Genomic DNA, 22,686 nt, shown 5'->3' on the forward strand with positions numbered 1-22,686 from the left:
GCACATTTCTATGAAATGAATCAAACTTATTGGTTTCAATGTTTAGTAATTAATGTAGCGCAGAAAATTCTATGGTAGTCCTGGCGTCCTACCACCCCAGGTTTAGCTTCTATGTATTAGACACTAGACAGTAAACAATTTGAAAGGCAAATATGTTACATTAACATTTCATTTGAATTAACAGGTCGGTCGACTGTATAAGATCTAGATAGCAAATTATAGGTAACAAAGTAGCTTCTGCAATGTTAAACTCTTGTTGATGACAATGATATTACATGAAGGCACAAAGACAAGAAAGTACAATGATAAAAATCTGGTTCAAAACTTGCCTAAACATTTACAACAATAACTGCTTGACAAAATGTTCTGGCCCTTTAAAGTGTCCAATATTTTATACATTGAGTGAGACCCAGCCAAAATGAATAAGTTATATATCTTCATACACTTTAGTTACGCAGGGTTTAAATGGATACATTTGTCTTTTGTCTATTCACTTTTTAAAGTTAAGGTATAGAATATAATTTATGTTTAATCTGCGTTTAGGATTTGTCTATTCAGTTTTTTAGAGCAAGTATAGAATAAATGTTCATTCCGGCAATAGTTAGTACATCTAAATAAACAGACGGTATACATTGCATACAGCCACACAAAAAAAGAAAAGATTAAAGATAAAACATGTTATCTATGGTTAAGTCTCATCATTTCTTTATTGGTAGAATGAATCTTATCGTCCACTTTATTAACTTTGCCGTGTAGTCTTTCAATGATTGGATCTTGTGCTTCTATCTCGTTTTGCATGCCCAAGCCAAGTTGTTTTAAACGAGACAAACTTTGGCCCATAAGGTCTGCAGAAAAAAATATAATAATGTATGGTTCATATGGTTTAAAATAAGTAGCTTGTATTATTTATATGGTTTTAAAAAGATATCTCAATTTTTATATTCATATAAATCTATAGATCAATGTTAATATTTATTTTATATCATATGGTTTTATCTAAAATGTCGAAAACAGTCTTTATCTATAGAATTGACTAATATCGTATTTACCAAGGTTTTCTTCCACTTGGTTCATTTTGTTCTGAGAAGAACTTTCATCTCTTCCACCATCCATATACATCTGCTGTGCTCTCTGTTGCCGAGCTATCACGGGATGTTCCTCATTCTGTCTTCTCTCATCATCTACGTCTTCACATTTTCTCATCACATTTTCCAAACTATATAAAAATGTTACAGAGTTATTTACTATTGCAAAGTTTAACTTTCGAAAAGTCTGGGTACCTAAAAGTTGTAAATGTATTCCTAGGGGAAAGAACAATATTCTACTAAATGTGATGTTACTTGGTAGTTGTCCCATTATAAATGTTCAATTACGCAATAAGCTAATCATTCCACTATTAATACGGTTGCTTATGCATATTTTGTATAATACTCAGCAGATAATGTTGGGAATTTTTGATTAGCACCAAAAAAAAGGTTCAATTGAATTAGTAATTTACAAACCAGATAGAATATTGGTTTATATAACTGACATACTTATTTGAGGTACCAGCATCGAATTCTGTCCCTGCATTCATAGACTTAGGGGCAGGTGGCTCTTTACTGAACTTGTTCATGAAAGCTCCCCAAACGCTCTTTATGCTGCGTAAATGGCGATCACTCTCCTTCAGATCTTGCTCCATTTTATCAACTGTTTTCTCCGTCCTCCTTAAGACTTCTCCTTGCCGAACAAGTTCCTAGGTAAAGTTAGAATAACAAATGGCAGACACATTATAAAATATATAATTTACACCCATTATGCAAGTTTATGTTGGATAATACAGCATTGGTGAAAAATATTCCGGTACCTTACAGATTAGGCTGGTGGAAAGTGTCAAGGTTAGTAGTTATAGGGGTTATCATTAGGTTGTTACATGGGTTAGTGTTTGGCAGATAACAGAGGGGGGTTCATTTACATTAAAAGAGTAAAGTAAACTACATAAATACATTTTGTTACAACTTTTAAGGTAAAAAAGTCTCAATAACAACCATTTAAATAAAAGGTGCTAGTGAAGAGTCTCCCCCCGCCTTATTTGCTAACCATTAACCACTATAACCAGTTAACCACTAACCCCCTAACCATCAACACCTAACCCCCTAACCTAGGGGTTAGAGGTTAGAAAATAAGGTGGGGGGAGATTGTTCACAAATAAAACTACCTGTCCTGTTGCCACGCCAACTCTCTCGGATTCGTCCAACATTCTTAATGATCGCTGAGTGCTTTCCAAAATATTGTTTTCTTTCCTTTTAACAACTTGCGTGAAATAATCTTTGTTGGGGTCAAAATCTTCGTACCCATCGTCGCCCCCCCATTTGTTAACCCCGCCGGACGAAGGATTGATGTCGTCATCATCTAACCAACGATTACCCGACATTGTACAAACTTTTACACAGATAAACAAAACACAAATGCTGTTGGAACTACACACCGATTAAAATATGAACAGTTTTCACGCTTTATCAGCGCAACCAATTTTAGCGTGCCTTTTCTGCTACAGGTCTTGTGACCTATTTAATCAATGACTAATCACTAGTTGTCAAAATCGGTCAACAAAAAAATAACTACGCCTTGTGGGGAAACTGAGGCCATAGATGTCAGTTTCGCGAACAAAATAAAAACGTATACACTACAATTTTTTTACCATTTAAACAGTACTATAAGAAATTCTCCCACTTTAACTATAATAACATATTTAATATAAAACAATTGTTTAATGACCAAACAATGCCATGCCAGTCGTTGTATTTGGGGAATTTGTCTAACTTGTTATAATTTTTTGCTGGTTTTAAGCGATATCTTTAGTTAATATTACTTAAAAAATAGCCATGAGTGTTCTAATGGCAGACATGCTTTGTTTGGATATTGGAACACGTCGAGCGTCTCTTACCACTGATGTGGAAGATTTGCAACGGGATCAAAATCAGATGGAAAGCATGTTAGCTGGATACGTAAATAAACTAAACCACGACAAGAAAACAAGGCAATTTGAGGTAAAAATCGTGTGACAGGCTCGTTTTTTGTAAGATTTATAAAACGTCGTTCTATTTTTAGGAGATTATGTCACACTTGAATAAAATTCTGGACCGAATCGGGAATTCCCTTTCAGAGGTCGGGATTTCCCCCGAGTTACCTCCTGCGCAATTGGACAGGAACAATCAAGTCTGGGGTGCAAAAGCGTTCGCGTTTCGTCCTCCGTCAGCATGCATGGATGGCAGCGAACACGAATCGAACATTGAAGAGAAAAACAAGATGTGGAAATTAATGGAAATGTTAACTAAAACGGCAAAACGAAGGTACATTGAGTCGCAACATTTGTGTATAAACGAACTGAATCACTTTGTCAATTCAACTATTTAAGTAAAGCGACTTCAGCTAACAAACATGCAATATCGGCGCTAGCTAAGAATTCTTCCTCTACTTTATCTGCTAACCACCAAGCTCTAACACCAACCATTAACCCCTAACCATCCATCAACCTCTAACACTTTCCAACAGCCTATTTTGCTACGTACCGGAGGATTCTTTACTAGTGCCCGGCTCATAACAAACATGCGATATCGCTGCTGGGTAATCCTTCCCTCTACCTTATCTACTAACCCTAAGTCCTAACAAAGTAACAGAATACCTGTGTTATAATGACTGTCATTGCTCAGCCACGCTGAAGCAAGTACATACATTTTATTCATATTCTATGTACAAAGGGATGAGCTACTGATGGAAATAATGGAATGGCTTACTAACATTGATACGTCAACTGAGGGCGAGCAGGAAGAGAGAACGGTTAAGATCCAAGGTGAAATGGAAGAGACTTCAATGATAAATATGATCGGCGCTCTTGATTTTACGGAACAGACACTTGAAAAGTTGAAACAGCTCGGCCAATATTTGTTTGGGGAAATAGAAGATTTGGATGATATATCCTCTATCAAGTAATTACGTGTTCCAGTACTTCTGCTACCAGGCATTATGTAAATAATCTCTCAATGAATTGTTGGGTGTGAAAAAAATCATCCTCTGATGCTGTTATAAATGGGTGTTCTGCTTCATACACCTATCTAACATATGTAGGCAAAACATGTTACTACATTTTGCATTTCCCGCAGTTTCAACGCAAATACAAAAGGTAGAATAAACGACAGAGTTGGAAAAGCAAGTTTGCAGCTAGATGGTATTCCAAAAAACACAAGCGCAAATGCAATGAAGTCTATACTTCTCCCAAAAAATTTACCAGATGGTATAAGCTAGTAATTTAGAATTTTCCGAAAAAATTTTGAACTAAAGAGATTATAAAGTAATGTAAATAATATAAAAAATACTTGCTTTCTAAATTATACTGAAATCAAAATGACAAAGAATTCTCTTCTAAAGTTATATTGTTATCTGAACAAAGCATAAAAGAAATTATTTGGATTAAAAAAATGGAATTTATACTGAAAAATGATATCTAAACGGAACTTAAATTTCCTGATTTTTTACATACTGATGTCAAATTAATCTTTCATCAGATGTTGCATCCCTGCAAGCCAGTTATAATGAAGAAGATGAAGAGGAACATAAACTTATGCTCGATATATCAAAGCATTGGGAGGTTGGTATGTAATTTTTGGGATCATATTGTTACGTCAAGTGTGTGGTCTGAAAGGCTGCACTTTAAATAAACAATACGATTTCTCAGGATCATAAGTGCTAAGCATGGGAAGACAACTCTAGAATACTAAAGTCTTATAGTTTAAAGCTCAGGTTGTTGTTATGCTGAACTGTAGATTGTGTTGAATGTATTTCCAATTTTCGTCCCCTTTTTTCATCTGTGTGTAATTTTAATAAAATATGACATATTTACCTTTATTAAACATACTTTTGGTTTTTGTCGGAGTAAAAAATGAACAGTACAGTCATAATGAATAGAATGTACTCTTTCAAATTGGTGTTATATTAACAGGAGGTATCAGATGAAATCCGAAACATTTTTATTTCTATTCATGAGTTACGGATGATAAAAAGATCCACAAAACTCTCACTTCGAAGAGCTCTTTATCTTTTTAAACTGTTTGTTGCTGTGTTGGAACTCCGGTCAAAAGAGGTAAGGGATTGAATGTAGTAATTATGTATTGCTGGTTGTATATAGGGTGGTTATTGTAACTTTAAATTCATAGAATACTTCTACTTTTGCATGGGTTAGGTCCTACATTGTGCCATGAACCTAAGATTTATAGCAGAGTTGGCCTTGGTTTTATTGTATATATTATGGTAAAATTTAAAATTGCACTATAGTGGAGACTGATTTATATTGACTGGAAACATAACTTTTGTGGTATATGGTATATACACAATACTGCTGCAAAAAATATTAAACACTTGATCCTTTTTAAGTTTTTAAATTGAGTTTTTGCTTTTAGCTGAAGGCAAAAGAAACAGCCGTGATCAAGGCAAAAGCAGAAGTGAATGCTTTGAGCAATAAAGTCGAGCATTTGCACCGGGAATCCAAGAGTTGGAGAGAAAAACTAAACGTTGCGCAATCTGAGAATAGCCAATTATTGGCAGAGGTGGAAGACAAAGGGAATCAACTCAATGATCTTCAAATGATCATTAAACATAATGAGAACGATGTGAGTTACGAATTAGTTCTGTGTTTTCTTGAGATATTGGTTTAGTGCTGGAATGAAACTGTTCTGTAGATATGGCAGTCATTTTATCTTCTATTTTTTATCTTCTAGTGAGTGAAGTCCTACAGCATAGCATGGGCATGAAAATGAAGGGACTTAGATTAGAGTTTTTTCATTATCCCGCCACCCATGGTTCTACAACTAATTATTGGGTTGGAATGATTATAAAAACATTTCCCTATCAGTATCGAGTATCGAACCCAGCAGCCTTTGGTCATCATACAAGTGCAACTTTTTTACTATCTATTAATTGTTTGTGTTTTATATTGAAGGCAGCTGATCTAAAAAAGCAGATTGCAACGATTGAGGCTGAAAAACAACCTGCGGCCACCACTGTGGTCGTGGAAGATCCAAGTTGTAAAGATGAGGCAAACCTGGAGCTTTTACAGAAGATTCGGGAGCAATCTTCCACCATCGAGTATCTGGAGGAAAAACTAGAGAGGTTGGAATCTGATCACACTCATTCATTAGAAAGGGAGAAGTATGAAGCATTTAAAGCGAAGGAACACGCCAATATGTGTGAAGATATGTTGAGTGAAGTGAAAATGAAGTTAAAGGTAAAGATATTTCTTCTGAGTTCTTACCCTGCTTTAATTATCGCTAAGTTGACATTTTTATTGAAAATATAGCGTTTGTAACAAATTGAAAAACATTTTTACCAAATAACACCTACAATGGTAAAATTGCAACAGCGTCAAGCTTTAAACCAGATTTTCACTGGTTAGTATGTTATCAAAGCCATATTTTTTGTCAGGTTGTAGAAATGAGGTCGGCTGGACTTGAGGATGATTTGCAAATGAAGAATGAAGATCTGAAGAAGATGGAGCAGCAATTAGGGTCGATCCTCGCTGAGCTGAAGACTAAGGAGGAAATCATATCAAAGATGATGGGAGTACCGGAGTCCGAGGAGCCGTCTGATCTTGTGAAGAAGAGGAGAGGATCAAGGAGAAGCTCCAGAAGAGGGAGTCAGTTTGTGAATAAAAAGTCTTCCGAGACAGTCCAGCAAAATCCTGATGGATCTTCTGCACAAGGTTCTGTGGATAAAAAAGAAAGTATGTTTACTTTCTGCTACTGGGCATAATGTAAATATTTTTTTAGATTTGTTGTTTACAGATGAGCCGCTAAAGGATTATTTAAAGTATGATTAGTAGTTTGAGACTTATGTTTTCCATAATAAATTAAATGTAACTTGCTTTATCCTTGCATGAAGGGAAGATAACAGCCGTTATAACCCCTGTGTTCTGTTTCATACCTCTTATGGTCCTTAATCAGTTACCACTTCTGTAATTTTGTAGTATCGCCAATTGTTGGAACTTCTCGAGTTTATAGCCACGCCGCTAACCACTAAGCCCAATGCTAGTCTAACTACTTGTTTTGATATTTTCACATTTCCAGTATTTTTAAAGATTGTTATTTATTGGTGATAATTTGTGGTAACACAAGTTACTTTTATTTAGCTTCTTCATTCCTTGATGCACCGGGCAAACGTCCTATTATGAAAGTTACAAGCAGTAAGCTGCTGGCTGCCAAGCATTCAAGGTATAGGCTAATAACACAGCCTAGTAATAACATTACAAAATTGCTTGCATAAATGGATTTATATGTTTGTTGTAAGCTTGTTTCAATGTTAAGTCTACAACAAAACTTCTATAAAAAAAAAAAACGATAAAAGGGGTAAAAAAATGTTTGTTTTCAGAGCAGGGGCAAACTTATATTTATCTGTATTTTTATTTTGTATATTAAAAAATCTCCTAAAATAAACAAATTAAAAATGAAATTTGTTTTTAGGTCAAAAGCAAACATGATTGGCGCTTCCGAGGTTGAAGATCAATCCAACATCACTTATCTTCCAAAAATGGGTTCTGCATCATCTCCTCACATAAACGAGGTTGAAGAAGTTTCATTTCCCGTGCCGGCAAAACCGACCCCGTCACCTGAATCTGCTGATAATGTTGCCACTGTGATGTCACAGAGAAGACACAGCTTGGCGATGTACAAGGGAGAGAGACGAGGTTCAATTAACGTCACACAAACAAAAGAGGTGGTTCAATTAATATTTAAACTCCTTATGTTTTTATTATATGTAACAAACCTTTTTTTGTTATAAACTAGTAGCTCTTTTTTGTCTTATGTACCATACTTTTTTGATAACAGACTTTTTTCAGCACTATATATTGTATATTTTTATTAGAGACCGACCGATATCACTTTTTTCCACCGATACCGATATTTTTAGCTTTTACCGATACCGATACCGATACCGATATTTTACCGATATTTGTCACTATAGCGAAACATATGAAATGATCAGTTTTAATCAAAAGTAATGCCTGTATTCAAGATATTGCAAGTTATAGAGAAAAATTGGTTGGTCTACATGTTTTTAGGAAACATGCATGTTCTTAGGAAGGTGTTGCTTTTGTACGAAACTAGGACGCACATGAACGCTAAACTACAACGCACGTGGACGTTAAACTATGACACACGTGGACGTTAAACTACGACGCACGTAAAGGTCAAACTACGACGCACGTAAAGGTCAAAACTACGACGCACGTAAAGGTCAAACTCCAACGCACGTAAAGGTCAAACTACGACGCACGTAAAGGTCAAACTACGACGCACGTAAAGGTCAAACTACGACGCACGTAAAGGTCAAACTACCACGCATAAATACGACGCACGTGAAGGTCAAACTATGACGCAAACTAGCACGCACGTGAAGGCTAAAGTACGAGGCACGTGGACGTTAAACTACGAACACACGTAAAGGTCAAGTTGGACGCACGTCGCTTCGCACGAACTATTAATATATCGGTGAAATATCGGCGCTTTTTTACCGATACCGATTATCGGTGGAACGTAAATATCGGCCGATAATATCGGTGAACCGATATATCGGTCGACCTCTAATTTTTATATATTGATAACGGTTTCTTTCGTTGTTTATCAGTACAAACGACTTGCTTCAGAACTGAGGGCAAGTGAAAAGATGAAGTCTGAGTTACAGATTGAAGTAGAAGAATTACAACGTGAACTGGAACAGCAAGAAACTGAGTAAGTCTACGAGAACTGCGTATATGCAGTTCAGATTAGAACACAGGATCTCTGGTTCGCCAACCCTGGGTGGGATTTGAACCAAGGAGCTCTGGGCCAAATCTAACCTAAAATCCCCTTTTCCATAGCACATTGTAGGTCTCACAGAATAGCAAAACAGATGTACCAACAGCTGATCAATTAACAGGTATGAACGCGCCATTCAAGCATCCGCCCGCCAACACAAAATGCAGATTTTTTTGGAAGAGGGAAAATATAAATCAGACACTGCTAAAGTATATACAGAATCTCTTGAAGTTCAATCAATGATAACTAGGTGGGTATTGCAGCTAAGTAAATATAAATATTGTGTGTTTTGATTGTTAGATTTTAATTGGTTACCGCTGCCAGCCATACAGAAAATTACCCACAAAGTTACATACATGGTAACTCGAAGACTGGCATAAGGTGTATGAAACAGATTACCTCGTTTTCAGTTAGGCCTGGATAAAGCATGCTACATTAATACTTGAATAAGGTACAGTACAATAGTTTAATACTTTATACCCATACACACAGTTTCAAGAAAGGACTAGCGTCAGTACTTGAGAAAGCTTTGCTGACGGCTGCTGCTCGCCAAGCCAAGTCCTCATTCAGCTACATGGCTCCTGTCTGCCCAGATAATTACCTTGCAAGCATGGAAGCTAATAATGAAAAGTTAGTCATGATATATGTTGGAGTAGTGGGCTAACTCTGGCCTAAATCCTTGGGTGTTGAGGTAATGGGTTAATAGAATAGGCATGAAGTGCCAGGTTCCATAACAAGTTTGCTATAGGACCAAACCCTTATAGATTAAAAGAGTAAGAAAATAGCGCTCCACATTTGAAGGTATTTCAGAATAATGGGTAAATATCTGGTTTCAAGTCTAGGTTCTCCAGGATCCAACCCATATAGAATAGAGCAGCTTCTTATGTAGTAGTATATGCCTTTGCCTGGAAAATGATAAGATTGTTACACTGTATTGTGTGTTACAACAATATATTTTTACAACTACCAGTTTTATGAATGCCCACCATAGTATAGAAATACTTACTGTACAGGTACCATAAAGCATTTGAAATTTTGTTTGGTTCAATTTCGACTGCCATCTATACCATGCAAAGCGCACAAAGGGAAATGAAAATTCGTTCCGAGCGTTTGATTGGTTTAGAAACAGCCAATCACATGAAAGTGCTCTCAGAAAAAACGGCAGTAATTGAAAAATTAAGTCGACAGTTGGAAAATTACAGGGAGGAATTTAATCAGGTTAGGGAAGGTCTGATTAATGGAGCATACTAATGAAAAACATTTAATTGTTTATGGATAGAGATGCTCAAATGTGATTTAAAAGTACAAACTAATTTCAAAAACGAAACAGGTTATTTTTTTACGTAAAAAAACACAAAATTTTATTTTTGTTGGTATGCCCCTTTAACAAGATTAAGTTGTCATATTTTTGTTGGTATGCCCCTTTAACAAGATAAAGTTGTCATATTTTCTGTTCAGTTTTGTATAGATTACAATAGATTTAGACTGCAGACAGCTGTTAACATAAAAGAGTTGTGAATGATATGTTTTCTGTTAATTCTGCTACACGTCCTAATGTAAATACTCCTATGCGGCTCATCCAGTATAAAAAACGTTATGTATTTACGCTGTTTCTTCTGCCATCCAAAACACAATACTCGTTTTTTTATCAGCTCAAAACATCCCACCACTCCACACTTAAGAAGAACTTGGAGTTGAATCGTAATCTTAAGCATTCAGAGAACGAAAAACACAAAGTTATAAATAAAGTACAGGTATGTACTGTGAGTACAAATAGCAGGGTAGGTTACACAAATAGCAGGGTAGGTTTTATGCATGTTCCGCCTATGTCAGTGATACTGAACATTTTTCCTGCTACACTCTTGCAATCTTGCTTTTTTAAACTTTGATTTTCAAATGATCAACCAATTCCCGCACCAACTTTTAGAATTTAGAATTTTAGAAAGCCTATGTATACAGAACTTTTATGTTAATGGAAACATTGTACAGTAATGAATAGATGCCCCAATTAAATAGGAACTGGAAGATGAATATGCCATTAGTTCGAAGAAAGCTGGTACTCCCGTTGGTAAAGATGCAAAAAAGACAAAGGAAGCTTTGGAGGTTATGTTAAAGTATTCTCGAGAGCAAGAAAACAAACTTAAAGTAAGTACGCCACACGTATATTAATGTGACCATAGAGATACTAATAGTGTTATATATTAGCTTCTCTATGGATGTGACCACACTCATATATGCATTATTATTACAGTGTTTTAACAACTGTTGTTTTGTCGCTATATCCTGTCTTTTCCTTTTATTTTTCAATCTTTGCTGCCGTAATCGAAGAGACAAATAAAGTTATTAAATTACTATTAAATGTGTTGATAATTATATATGAGACACTTGCATGTATTTTAGATCCAATTGGCAGAAGTTACAGAATTGCTAGAAAAGGAGAAAGTGTCACGAAAGAGGCTTGAAAAAGCCTTCATCCTTCAACAGTCGCCCGCTAGTTCACCCCACGGAGAAGGGGCCTTGGGAATTACCCTAAATTGCACCAAACCCCCAAAACAGCAAGAGAAAAAGCAAATCAAAGTATCTTCTGTACGTTATGTAGATTGTTTAAAATCCTTTTTTTATTATCTTAATAATGGTAGTAATATTAGTTGATATCTATTAAAGTGTTTAATGTTCTTTTTAGTTTTGCTAAAAACAGTTTTATTCTAGGTATACTTTGCATTGCATGTTTAGGTCTGTTGTAATCAATACCCCTGTAGTCCTCATTCAATTGCTGCATTACAAAAAGCATTGTCACTGTGTTTACTGGGGTAATGGGCAATCCTGGCCTAAATTCTAGGACCTATAGGGTGCTACGCTATGGGACCTCACCCACATAGAATAGAACTCTCTTAGGAAAACATAATACTACAAACATAGTAAACTGTATTCAAAATAACAAAGCGCTTTTACAGCCCAAAGCAAAATCTACCACTTGTCGTTACATTCAAACATTAAACAAGTTTCATGAACTGAGTGAAGAGATGAATAATATCGATAAAAATCTTATTAACAAATCGAAACAAGTAACTGCTAGGTGGCATAACTGTGTTGGGACGAGGTTCAGAATGTTAGTGCGAAAATATCTTACTTTTTGCAGGTAAGAACTTACAGTCACTGAATTTTGCAAATTTTTTTTTGTATCCAAAAGTTTTTGGAGTTTTTATATAATTTTGCATAATCACAATTTAGCAATTGCTATTTACGAAAGTAAGTGTAAATTTATTAAAGAGTTGTGGTAACGTTTAAAGTTTAAATAAATTTTATATGTATGGATGGGACTTAAGATTTATGCCAAGTTAAACATGTTATATATGTTTTAAAAGCTCTCACTGAATACTTTTTCAGATTTCAGAAACAGCAGGCACAAGCTGGAAAGAAAGTTCTGCAACTTCGTCAACCGTTTATGGCGACCAGCATGGAGGGCAAGGAAAGTAAAAAACCACAAGGTTAAAAAATGTGTATCATTTTAACAATACTACCCTTGCACTTAGTGATTTTAAATTACCATAAAGAAAAAAAATCACCCCATACAGCTCAAGTGCAACAGCAACCCTCTATTAGCTGACACTCTTTTCCCTCTTTTTATCTTTAGAGTGTTTTTCTGTTGTTTTAATGCATCTATTCACCTTTATCCAAAAATCTGATATACTCACTCTACTGTTGGTGCCAATTTTTAAAATAAAATTTTGTTTTTTTAGATTCAGGCGCAGAACGTAGAAAGAGTGTCGGCAGTGAGATGAAAAAGTTACAAGCAGATTTCTGGCACCTTGAGATGAAGAAGCAAATGTTAACAGAAAGTAGCGACAAACAATCGGAGCTCGGTGCTGCTGTTAAAAACTGCAGGCACCAAGTTCTCACTGTTTTCAGGGCTGTTGCTAAAGCAGTGATTGCTGTTAACAAAGCAGGTGAGTTTAATAAAAAATATAATTTATTTAACTGAATTTGCTTGATAAATTCAGCGTCATACTTAATAGTAAAGGTTCATATTTAGGCTGTACCACCACACAAAACCATTATGTGTCTACTGTCGAAACAAATCTATGTTTTATTTAAGTAAACATGCCTTTAATTTATCTTTGTAGGTTTGACAAGTGGTGCAAAGCCGAAAGAATCTGAGGAAAAAGATACTCCAAATGTTAACCCTGGTGGGTATGAAAATGCTGTCTCTTCTGATTTCTATAGACAAGACTGTGCCGGCACTCCCGGGATAAATTTCAAAAATCAAATTTACGAAAACGGTTAAGCATTATATAAGACTGTTTGACACTGGTCAGCTGAGTAGCCATGCTTTAGTTTGACACTTTACTTGAGTAGTTTTTATTGACTGTCGTTTTGTTTCTAATCCTTTTTCCTTTAATTTATTTAATTATATTGAAAATTCCTGTAACGTTCGTATTATAAAAAGAAATAAAACTTTTGTTTTATAGATAACTTCATGATTTATTTTAATTATTCTGATCGCTACTGTATTGGAATAAAAATTTATGTTTTCATGATATTATTCATGTAAAATATTTCTTTTTCATAGATTTGCTGGTTCCGTCAAACAGTATGCATTCTATTGCAAGTAATTCTATCCAATCAGCAACCACCAATGCTACTTCATCACCACGGTTACCAAAGCCACAAAATTTTCAAGATTCAGGTTGATAATTATGTGACTCAAAAATTGAATAAATTTGTTCATAATTACCAAACTGTAACATACCACTTTTAATTTAATATAATTAGTCTTTGGAGTATGTATCTGGTTCTATAAAAACGTTACAGACAAAATCAAGCAAACCAATTGTATAATAAAAAATATAGAGTTGGGCGGGGGGAGATGGGACATCTTTTAACTCTATTTTCTTGTCCCATTTGGTAATAAACAAAGACTAATCAAAGAAATATAAAAACAAATTCTAGAGACTTCCATAGACGGTACTTAATTGTTTAAAACACGATCAGGATATTGGATGTTATCTAATAAAGGTGTCCCATCTTCCCCCACCCTACTGTATATATTGCTGAAATGGCATATTCAGTCTCTTATTTAAATAGAATTCTCCTTGTATTATTGTATGATAAATAAACTTAACATGTAATTAGAATGGAGCAATGTTGCTGTGACATCACAATCAATGATAATCAAAGTAAAACCTTCTAAAACTGACCATCTACAAAAAGGTAAGTTTGTTATACCATACATTGTATTGTCTGTGAGGGTGTAGCGGCCATGTCATTCAAAACATTTATTTTATATCCAAAACATTTTTTATCCAAAAAGTGTTAAAAACATTTCTTTTTCTGCTTCATCCAAAAGCTTGTTGTATCAACTTTTGTTTTACCGTTACTACCTGTCTTTTCGCTCTTGTTTACTCTCCCGTTCTTCTTTACCGTGACCTTGAAGACAGAAATAAGATACATTCAAACAATATATCAGTGGCTCATCTGGTATAAAAACGTATAGTGTATTTCCAACGTTTCGTCTGCCATACGGCGAGACTTCTGTCTAGTGTATTTCCAACGTTTCGTCTGCCATACGGCGAGACTTCTGTCTAGTCTCGCCGTATGGCAGGCGAAACGTTGGAAATACACTATACGTTTTTATACCAGATGAGCCACTGATATATTGTTCGTATTATGCCTGGTAGCAGAAGTAACAGAAGATACATTCATTCATACTCATACACCCACAATTGATAAAAAAAGGTAATTTCCTTTTTAATATTTTTCCACAAGGTTCAACAACTTGTACAAACAGAAATGAAGAAATGAATAATAAAAGAAAAGAAAGTTTAGCAAATTCTGGTAAAAAAAGGGGTAGTAATATCATGTGTTATATATTATTAACTCTGTTTTCTCTTAGACAGGAAATTGTTATAAGTGCTATACCCATGGTGTATGCTTGTAGAGTAGTGTATGATTAACATGCAATTTTAATTGTCAACTTTAATTTTGTTAACATTTGTTTTTAGATGATAGGCAGCTACAATCTGCAAGCATCGATGTAAATGTTAGTACTAATTCTTCCAACTTGCAAGAAAACAATGACACACCCCCCCATGATGAAGTCACTGACTATACAGTGGATCAGTCTCCTATTACCACTTCCCAGATTGAAAATAAAACGCCTCACAGTTTAGAAATAAACAAAAACATTGAAGCCCTCTCCCAGCTAACTGATGATTCTCCAAACTCCAACAACTTCAACTCCAAATATTTTGCTCGAAGATTTTCACACAACGAGCGTCGGCATTCCGTTCCAATTACTAAGAGTAATCCACTTGTGAAAACCTGGAGCAGGTACTCAAATGTTTATATTGAAACTGACCAGAAAATCTGTGTTTTGTTCATTGGAATGTATGAATTCTGCTGGGCTCGCCAGCTACCTTTAGTCAGTCACTACTATAGTGCATTTTGTTTATCTCCAAATTGTGAACTTGCTTTACCCTCGCGTTGCAGGAACACCACAGTCGTTATAACATGGGTGTTCATACACCCCGCGCCAGCTTGGACACTCCAATAGAAACCAAGTAACAGAATATCAGTTCTAGAAGTTTTTAAAGAGTTATTTTCAGGAGAGCATCACTGAGCGCTTCACCAAAGCAAGATATAGTGCGAGAAATACCACGGGCGTTTGAATATGAAGTTCGCCATGATTTAGTTGATGTACGTAGGGGTATACAGAACACAATGGAGAAGAGTTTAGTACAGGGTAAGTATAGATATAGTACTGTAGGGTAAGATAGGCCACCTTTAGCACTTAATATCCAAATATCCAGATTGTGCTTTAAACAATTAACAACGGTCATTGGGTCATGAGAATACAGTTTTATAATTCTTTGAATGTTTTTACTACAAAATGGAACAAGAAAATAGAATGAAAAGGTATTTATTCTTCCCCCCACCATACTATATGAGCCTGCTATCATTTAGTAGTAATAATAATAATAATAACTTTATTTGTTTATTTGATTAAGGTACAGAGATTAAAAAATATTTAAAATAAAAAACAGGGCATTGCGACTAAACAACATTTGTTAAAATGTTTACAGTTAAAACATAATTACATTTCTATATATATATATTTCATGTGGTAGCTTACAGCTTTTAGTTAAATATTAAGGTCCATCAACAAGTGACCTTTTGGATATGGATGAAGCAATTGATCCAATTCGGAATCGACAGCGGCGAAAAACGTTGGCCTATTTACATGGAGTGAAGCAAGATGAGGAGTTAGATGTAAATGATATTGTGGAGCAAGTTAAACAGCAGGGAAATGAGGATTTCGTCGTTGATGCTGTTTTATCCGTGAGGCGTGATGTCACACCAGAAGACTCAAGAATAGATGAACTACCAAGACCATCGACTGGCTTAATGAAAAAACACAAACGACATTATAGGAGAGGTATCAGAAGACCAGCTTCTGTAGCATCTATTGGTCACCATAAAAGCAAGATTGTAAGAAAGCAATTGGTAAACAGGTCGTTTGTGATAGTTCCAGCTGACCAGTGTGAAAACAGCTTTTTGAGTGTAAAATCTTATGCAAAATAAAATAATACGTTCAGTTCTGATAGTACCAGTTTGGTAGAAGTAGTAAAACCGTTTGTTTTATCAAAACAACAGGCGATTTAAGCGAAAGTATATCAAACGTGCGAGCAAAATAAAACACCAACATAAAAACGCGGTTGTGTATGATATCTATTCACTACCGCTTGAATCAGGCGCGCTCCATCGGCGTAAACAAATCGTAAGTCGTCGATTTGCATTAGTAGACTACAGAATATCGTAACTGTACGTTTTTATTGCCTTTCTACGTTTTAAAATGACGAGCAGTATTTTGGACAAGCAGCTTTTATCACCGAACGTAAGAAATGCATTGACACAACTTTCAAACCGAATATTTTCTCCAACCGAGCAGTCGCAATACGACAACTTGAAAAATTCATTACCAGGTAAAAAAATCGTGTTTTATCGTTGTTTATGGGTTAACTACACAAAACAAACTATGTAAACTGTATTAAAAGTGTTTAAAGATTGGTAGTTAGTTATATATATAGGGTTACTAAATAACCACCAATAAAGTAACACAAACTTGTAAGCTGGCATGAGATGTATGAAACAGAACACCTGTGCTGTATTATAACTACTGTCGTTACTGGCCAATCGAGAGTAAAGCAATTTACATTCATTCAAGTTATAGTAGTTAGGTAAGGTGGCCAGAAAACGTTGGGAGTAAGGTTCTTCACTAGCACCAATGGACAATTTGCCACCTACATAACGTAGGTATGGTGGTCAGAAAACGTTGGGGGAAATATTCTATTATTCTTCACTAGCACCAATGGACAATTTGCCACCTACATAACATATTATTCACCAGGGAACACAGTATCCACCAGCCTCCCACTTCAAATGTCCATGTACTTCAATGCTTTCTTCTTCCCCTTCTGGCTCATAGCATGTAGTTTGATGCTTGAAATTAAATACACCTACCTGGATCCTACTTACCGTGTTATATTGATCGCTATACTTGTAATATTCTCTCTTGTGGAAGGAATTCGACTTTTTCTTGGAATAGTAGGAAATCTACAAGAAAAGGTATTCATATTTCCATATTTTTTAAGTATTGTGTATTAGTTGAATTTTGTACATTTTTTAAAATATTGTTTATTAGTTGAAATGGTCCTCTTTGTTTTAGTACTTGTGCATTGAGATTGAGCGTGCATTTAAATTTGGTTTAAGTCTAACCAATCTCCAATCTCATTTATGTTTCGAATATTTTGACTGAATGTGACCGAGAAAAAAGGATACGAGAGAGTTAATAAAGAACTTTCCACTTTTACCTTTTTATTTTCAAATACTTCTGCAGACTCCAAAGCTTATTTTCTATTTTTTTATTAAAATATAATATTTAAAACAATAGACTGCTTGTCCTTACGAGCGTTGAAATAATATTTCTTCATTTTAATTGTTTATTATTTTTCCAGGTTCCAGAGCTCTTTGGGTTTCTCTTGCTTACCATCTTGCCCCAAGTTCCTTTCCTGTTATTCCTACTTCTTAACGAGTTTACGATAATCCTTCCACTAGAGCGCGCTGTTCACATCGTACAAGCTCTTTTACTTGTTGTTGAACTGATTGCCGGCAGTATTGCAGCAAAGGCAATAACAAGACAACAAGCAACTAAATTCCACCTGCAGCAGTTTGTTGATCTTGAACACCTGCCTTCAGATAACGTACAAGATGTCTATGTTAATCCAAATGCAACACTTTTTCGAAGGCAAAATTTAAGATCATGATTGTTCTGTTGGCTGCTATTGCTTCTAGAGAGTGATTCCAAAACCTTAACCTAAAAATGAGTTTCTCATTGGATATGGTAGACTTTAGTGTCACAGAATAGTGGTTTAAAAGACATTTGACCATGGTATCATTTTGTAATGCAAAAGAAACCTTGTAACAGTAATACAGTTTCATGTACCTTTCCTTGGTAACTGTGCATGTTTTTACACTTTGTGATTTTAGTAATGCTTTTTAATACTTGTTTGCTAGTGTATAGTGAAATACAAACTATTTTCATATGTTTGGTATCATTGTGAAGAGAATGCGCTAACAGTATCTCATGTTACTTCGGAGTACTAAATATTTATATTCTGTTGGTCTTCAGATTAAGATATTAGTGGTATAGTTGCACCACCACTTAGTGTTTAAACTTGGCAACTTCTATCGCACGTTAAGCGGCGCTAAAGAGAGTCTTTTAGTAATATATAGATGATGTAATCGTAAATTTTCGGGGTTGCTTTAAAATGAAATAGTATATGATTAGCCATGCATCAACCAATCGCTGTGTTTCATTTATAAATATATATATTATTGAATTTGCAACGTTTTACGTAATACCTTCAAGCAGTTTTCAACTAATAGTGAAATTTAGAATACGATACGTAATCATGCGAAATTTGTAACGGCTTTCATTGAACCCGAAAAAAATACTTAATTTTCAGATAAACTTAGTACAGAATACATAAGAAAACACTAAATTTGTAATTTTTTCTCGCGATATGATTTTCGTGATAACGCGACCGTATTTTAGTGTAATAATTACGTCAAAATTAAAGCTTTACAGCCAGTCTAAACTTGCCGCACCGCCAATGAAAATTGGTTTTCGCACGAATTCTCAAAAGCTGTCGTAATCTTCTGATATTAATCAACTTTCCCACGAAAATACAAAGAGTCTTCGAAAGGCTGCACAATAAGCAGTGCGTAGATGCGCCTTTCAGCAGCCACAAAGCGTCGTGGGCCGCTGTGTACCTCACAGAGCCAGCAGGTGTCCCTTTGTTTTTGTATCTCTCGTTCGACATAGATAATCGAACTGCTCCAGGTGTTACACAATAGCGAAACAGGGCAGTCTTTTATGTCGCTAAATTTTAAACCATACCTTTCGTAGTCACTGACACGCAAATGGGTAAAATTAACGGTGTGGCGTAGCTGAGTGTCGGCTTCTGTCGCCTTGAAATACATAAATTACCACCGACGCACCAATTCTTACCCTCGTATTTTTAGACTTCATGAATTTCTGTTTTTTCGACTACTGCCATTTGATCATAGTTGTTACTTGGAAATTATGGATCGCTCATTTCGTGGCGCTGATTTGGTCGCTTCCTGGTAAATTTCATTAGTCTTGTTGTGACGTACATAGACCGGGAGAGTCGCATACATCGCCACAGAAGCGGAGTCTTCAGCGGTTTTCAATCGAATCAAAATCCTATCTACAAACTAAAAATCACGGGTGGTCGAGCTGCATTTTTATTTTGTTTCCAGAACTCGCTCCCTTTTTACGGCCAACCACGGCATGAAAAACACGCCGTGTTTTTGTTCCCACACAGCGCGAATACGTGTATTTGTATTAAGACGCGCCGACGAGTGCATTTTCTCAATTAAGCCACTGTATCCGTGCTTGATTCAATGTCACCCCAGCACCCCGGTTTTACAATGGCATTGGATTTGCTTCCGAGAATATGAACACCTGTCGAATCCAAAGACTCAGCTCGGTCACGGAAATCAATTTGTTCCAGTCTTGCATGAACCAACTTCAAAAGTCAACATTTCAGCAGCTGTCCCAACTGCAGGGTGGTCCGTACATTTGTTACAGAGAGACACTTCTTTCAAGCCACGCAGTCTACAGTAGCGTGAATATTAACACTTGGGACATGCGTTTTAACCGCAATCGCAGATATAAGGCAAGCCACGCTCTCAACGCCGATTTTTTTGGGCCGATAAATGGACATTAATATTTTATGCATGTCCCAATAAGGGATGATGTAAAGTTTTTTTGCTTAGAAATTTTTACACTTGAATGGCAAAATAAATATCACATTCGTGTCTGTAATTTCCAAAGACTAAAGCAATGTAATTTCTGTAAAATCTAACTCGTAAGCTGGCAAGAGGTTTATGAAACAAAACACCAGTGTTATTCAACGGCTGCCGTTTTCCGGCCACTACAAAATCAAGTTTTGTTCATTCATTTAAAATATAGTAGGGTGGGGGAAAATGGGACACCTTTAGCACAGAATATCCAAATATCCTGATCGTATTTTAAAGAACTAACAGCGGTCTATGGGCGTCAAGAGGATACGGTTTTATAATTCTTTGAATTTTCTTTGTTTACAACCAAATGTTACGAGAAAACAGAATGAAAAGGTGTCCCATCTTCCCCAACCCTACTATATAGTGTGTGTGGCATTTGGCCGATTCGACACCCGTTTAGTTTATTTTTTTGGATTGCACAGCGCGTTTATAGGTTTGTCAGGTCGCGACATATAAATTGCAGTCATATTAGTTCCTTCATCATCGACTCGCAGAACGTGCGCTGGAACGGCGTGGCAGAACCAATTGCGAATACGTTGCGTAAACTCGATGACTGTTTGAGTGATTGCGTCTGCAGTTATAGTAGCGTTGCAAGCCCCAAATTCCGGTAAGCAATAACGAATGAAGAATTTGATTCGAACTGCTTGGTGGTAAGAATAACACAGCTGTTCCTATAACGTGGATTGCTGTCTTTGGCTTGCTTCGTGGGCTCCGACACGTTAAATAAGCACAACAGGGGTAATATTGCCGTTCCAATATAAGCTTTTCAGGTGTTTATTATTATGATAGCAAGCGGGTTATTATTCCCCGCTTAAAGTCACATTCATACGCCCCGAACCATAGCCCCATGTCAACCAATTACCGTCGCCAAGTGAGCTGGTCATCTCACGACTATTTATTCAGCAAGAACTTTGTAAACACTTCTGTATTGTTCCTAAAGGGCGCTTTCATCTGTGCACGGCGCGGGGTTTAGAATATAGGTAGCGCAGCGGATTAAATTTCAATGTGGCGATGAGCGAGTAATAATCATACCCGATACCTTTTCAACGGTCGCGAGCTGCTGTGTGCGGATTCTGCTGCTTTTAAAACACATGGTGTAAGGTTCGACACAGCCTGTCCTACTGTTGTGGGCATATTATTGTCCATTGGTCACCAAGCGACCTCAGTCCTTGGAACAAAGTGCTCTCACGTAAAACAATAGAGAACAATTGACGAAGCAAAGAGTTTCACACCTTCTGTGTTGCTTTTATCGCTTCCCACGCGGATTGTTCCCACGTTCCGCGCCCTACCAATCACCTAATGTCCGGTAGCAACAACTTGGGTAAAGGCAACTTCGAAAGCAAGAGGTTGTTTTGGTGCCTTAACGCTTCGTTAGAGGGTGAAGTGCTTCACTTGGCCCTTTCTACTTTAGCTGTGAGAAGCGGGTATCGTCTTATGCATTCCAACCAACACCGTTTTGTTTTCGAAGGGGTTAACAAAGTGAATAAGGACGCCCTGTACAAATTGATTTATTGGTGCCTTCCGTTGTTTCTGATCATATTTGTTGTCGATATGACATCCGTTCGATATCTCTGAAACTAGGGCAGTGGAAGTATCAGATATTCGATAACAGGCTTAGAATTTTCCAGCATATTTGCACAGATAATCAAGCTATTAATAGTGGTACACAAAATTGATGCCAGACGATCAGTTATTTCCCTCAAAACTTCGCCGCATAGTTTTCCCATTGTGTCATGGCGGTCTCGACGTGATCTTTTTACGTCGTAGAGTTTACGAAACAAAGCAAGAAAAGGCGCAGTCGGTTTTGGTGGTTCACTCGGTTTTGTTGATCATATACATCGCGTGCACAGCGATCCAACCTGTCCCACTTCGTCAGTGTCGATCGCCGTTAAAGTAGATATATCAACGGCTTTACAGAAAACGTCTTCGGAGAAGCGGTCGACTGGCATCACTCGTCACCTCTACCAGGCACAGCGGGCCGCCTACCTGTTGGCCAGTTTGGTAGGTAGATTTTGGACCATTCCCCGGCTTTAGTTATAAAGCGTAGCGTCGCCATTGATTTCTCTCCACTTTCCCACGTGTTACAACAGTCAGGTTAATGGTTAATCGCGGTCGTATTCCAATGACGCTGTACAAAGATGTACACCTATTTTTGCAGCAGACGCACTCCGCGCAAGCGTCAGTATGTCGTCGCTGTTGAGAACACGTCTTCCATGCTTGTTAGCACAGCGTAGATAATGGGTACGGTAAATATTTACGAGTCGCTTTATCGACCTTTTAATGTGTTTATCGGTTTTATTAACTTCATGCTCCCGCGCGGGTTGGAAGGGCCATGTACAGTTGTACACCATACTTAATTTCGACTAAAAATGCCGTTCCCCAGAATTGACCCTTACGAGCCACTCCCATAACTTTGCTACCCTTTTACAAGGCAGCACACGAAGAACACCCAACGACATTATTGTCATCTCGT

At 36.6% G+C, this 22,686-nt stretch overlaps 3 protein-coding genes across 5 annotated transcripts; 2 read left to right on the top strand and 1 right to left on the bottom strand.

Annotated features, from left to right (window-relative positions):
• Nucleotides 1-155: 155 nt before the first annotated feature.
• LOC149735999 (synaptosomal-associated protein 29-like) lies at nucleotides 156-2,560 on the bottom strand. Its single transcript, XM_089877758.1, has 4 exons — nucleotides 2,198-2,560; nucleotides 1,536-1,735; nucleotides 1,050-1,216; nucleotides 156-845 (listed from the first exon to the last, which is right to left on the bottom strand). The coding sequence occupies exons 1-4, from the start codon at nucleotides 2,411-2,413 to the stop codon at nucleotides 679-681; spliced, it is 750 nt and encodes a 249-aa protein (XP_089733884.1). The 5' UTR covers nucleotides 2,414-2,560; the 3' UTR covers nucleotides 156-678.
• A 260-nt stretch (nucleotides 2,561-2,820) lies between these two features.
• On the top strand, nucleotides 2,821-16,428 carry LOC149736000 (uncharacterized). Of its 3 annotated transcripts, none has more exons than XM_089877716.1 (28): nucleotides 2,821-3,029; nucleotides 3,091-3,332; nucleotides 3,741-3,968; nucleotides 4,143-4,273; nucleotides 4,545-4,627; nucleotides 4,979-5,119; nucleotides 5,436-5,645; nucleotides 5,975-6,259; nucleotides 6,457-6,754; nucleotides 7,160-7,241; nucleotides 7,491-7,743; nucleotides 8,656-8,759; nucleotides 8,947-9,075; nucleotides 9,318-9,455; nucleotides 9,839-10,043; nucleotides 10,478-10,579; nucleotides 10,842-10,970; nucleotides 11,226-11,411; nucleotides 11,780-11,964; nucleotides 12,213-12,313; nucleotides 12,566-12,772; nucleotides 12,950-13,012; nucleotides 13,396-13,512; nucleotides 13,959-14,036; nucleotides 14,592-14,660; nucleotides 14,828-15,155; nucleotides 15,431-15,567; nucleotides 15,979-16,428. In XM_089877716.1, exons 1-28 carry the CDS (start codon nucleotides 2,865-2,867, stop codon nucleotides 16,404-16,406), a joined length of 4,824 nt encoding a protein of 1,607 aa, XP_089733842.1. In that variant the 5' UTR covers nucleotides 2,821-2,864; the 3' UTR covers nucleotides 16,407-16,428. The 3 variants fall into 3 exon arrangements, with proteins under 3 accessions (XP_089733842.1, XP_089733843.1, XP_089733844.1); XM_089877717.1 differs by having other exon boundaries at nucleotides 6,457-6,733; XM_089877718.1 differs by lacking the exon at nucleotides 14,592-14,660.
• On the top strand, nucleotides 15,623-18,427 carry LOC149736001 (transmembrane protein 17B-like). The gene is made up of 3 exons (XM_089877761.1): nucleotides 15,623-16,807; nucleotides 17,233-17,450; nucleotides 17,840-18,427. The coding sequence occupies exons 1-3, from the start codon at nucleotides 16,678-16,680 to the stop codon at nucleotides 18,146-18,148; spliced, it is 657 nt and encodes a 218-aa protein (XP_089733887.1). The 5' UTR covers nucleotides 15,623-16,677; the 3' UTR covers nucleotides 18,149-18,427.
• The last annotated feature ends 4,259 nt before the right edge of the window (nucleotides 18,428-22,686 follow it).

Source organism: Ciona robusta, chromosome 5 (genome assembly GCF_009617815.1).
Source record: "Ciona robusta chromosome 5, ASM961781v2".
NCBI classification, from domain to species: Eukaryota; Metazoa; Chordata; class Ascidiacea; order Phlebobranchia; family Cionidae; genus Ciona; species Ciona robusta.

Excerpts from the sequence above, each read along its gene's own strand:
- LOC149736001 (XM_089877761.1), top strand. The coding sequence starts at position 16,678 with ATGACGAGCAGTATTTTGGACAAGCAGCTTTTATCACCGAACGTAAGA. Across the intron at positions 16,808-17,232 it reads CTTGAAAAATTCATTACCAG|GGAACACAGTATCCACCAGC; the intron begins GTAAAAAAATCG and ends ATTATTCACCAG. Across the intron at positions 17,451-17,839 it reads TAGGAAATCTACAAGAAAAG|GTTCCAGAGCTCTTTGGGTT; the intron begins GTATTCATATTT and ends TTATTTTTCCAG.
- LOC149735999 (XM_089877758.1), bottom strand. The coding sequence starts at position 2,413 with ATGTCGGGTAATCGTTGGTTAGATGATGACGACATCAATCCTTCGTCC. Across the intron at positions 1,217-1,535 it reads GATGCTGGTACCTCAAATAA|TTTGGAAAATGTGATGAGAA; the intron begins GTATGTCAGTTA and ends ATTTTTATATAG. Across the intron at positions 846-1,049 it reads CCAAGTGGAAGAAAACCTTG|ACCTTATGGGCCAAAGTTTG; the intron begins GTAAATACGATA and ends TTTTTTCTGCAG.
- LOC149736000 (XM_089877716.1), top strand. The coding sequence starts at position 2,865 with ATGAGTGTTCTAATGGCAGACATGCTTTGTTTGGATATTGGAACACGT. Across the intron at positions 11,965-12,212 it reads AAATATCTTACTTTTTGCAG|ATTTCAGAAACAGCAGGCAC; the intron begins GTAAGAACTTAC and ends ATACTTTTTCAG. Across the intron at positions 14,037-14,591 it reads AACTGACCATCTACAAAAAG|GTTCAACAACTTGTACAAAC; the intron begins GTAAGTTTGTTA and ends TTTTTCCACAAG.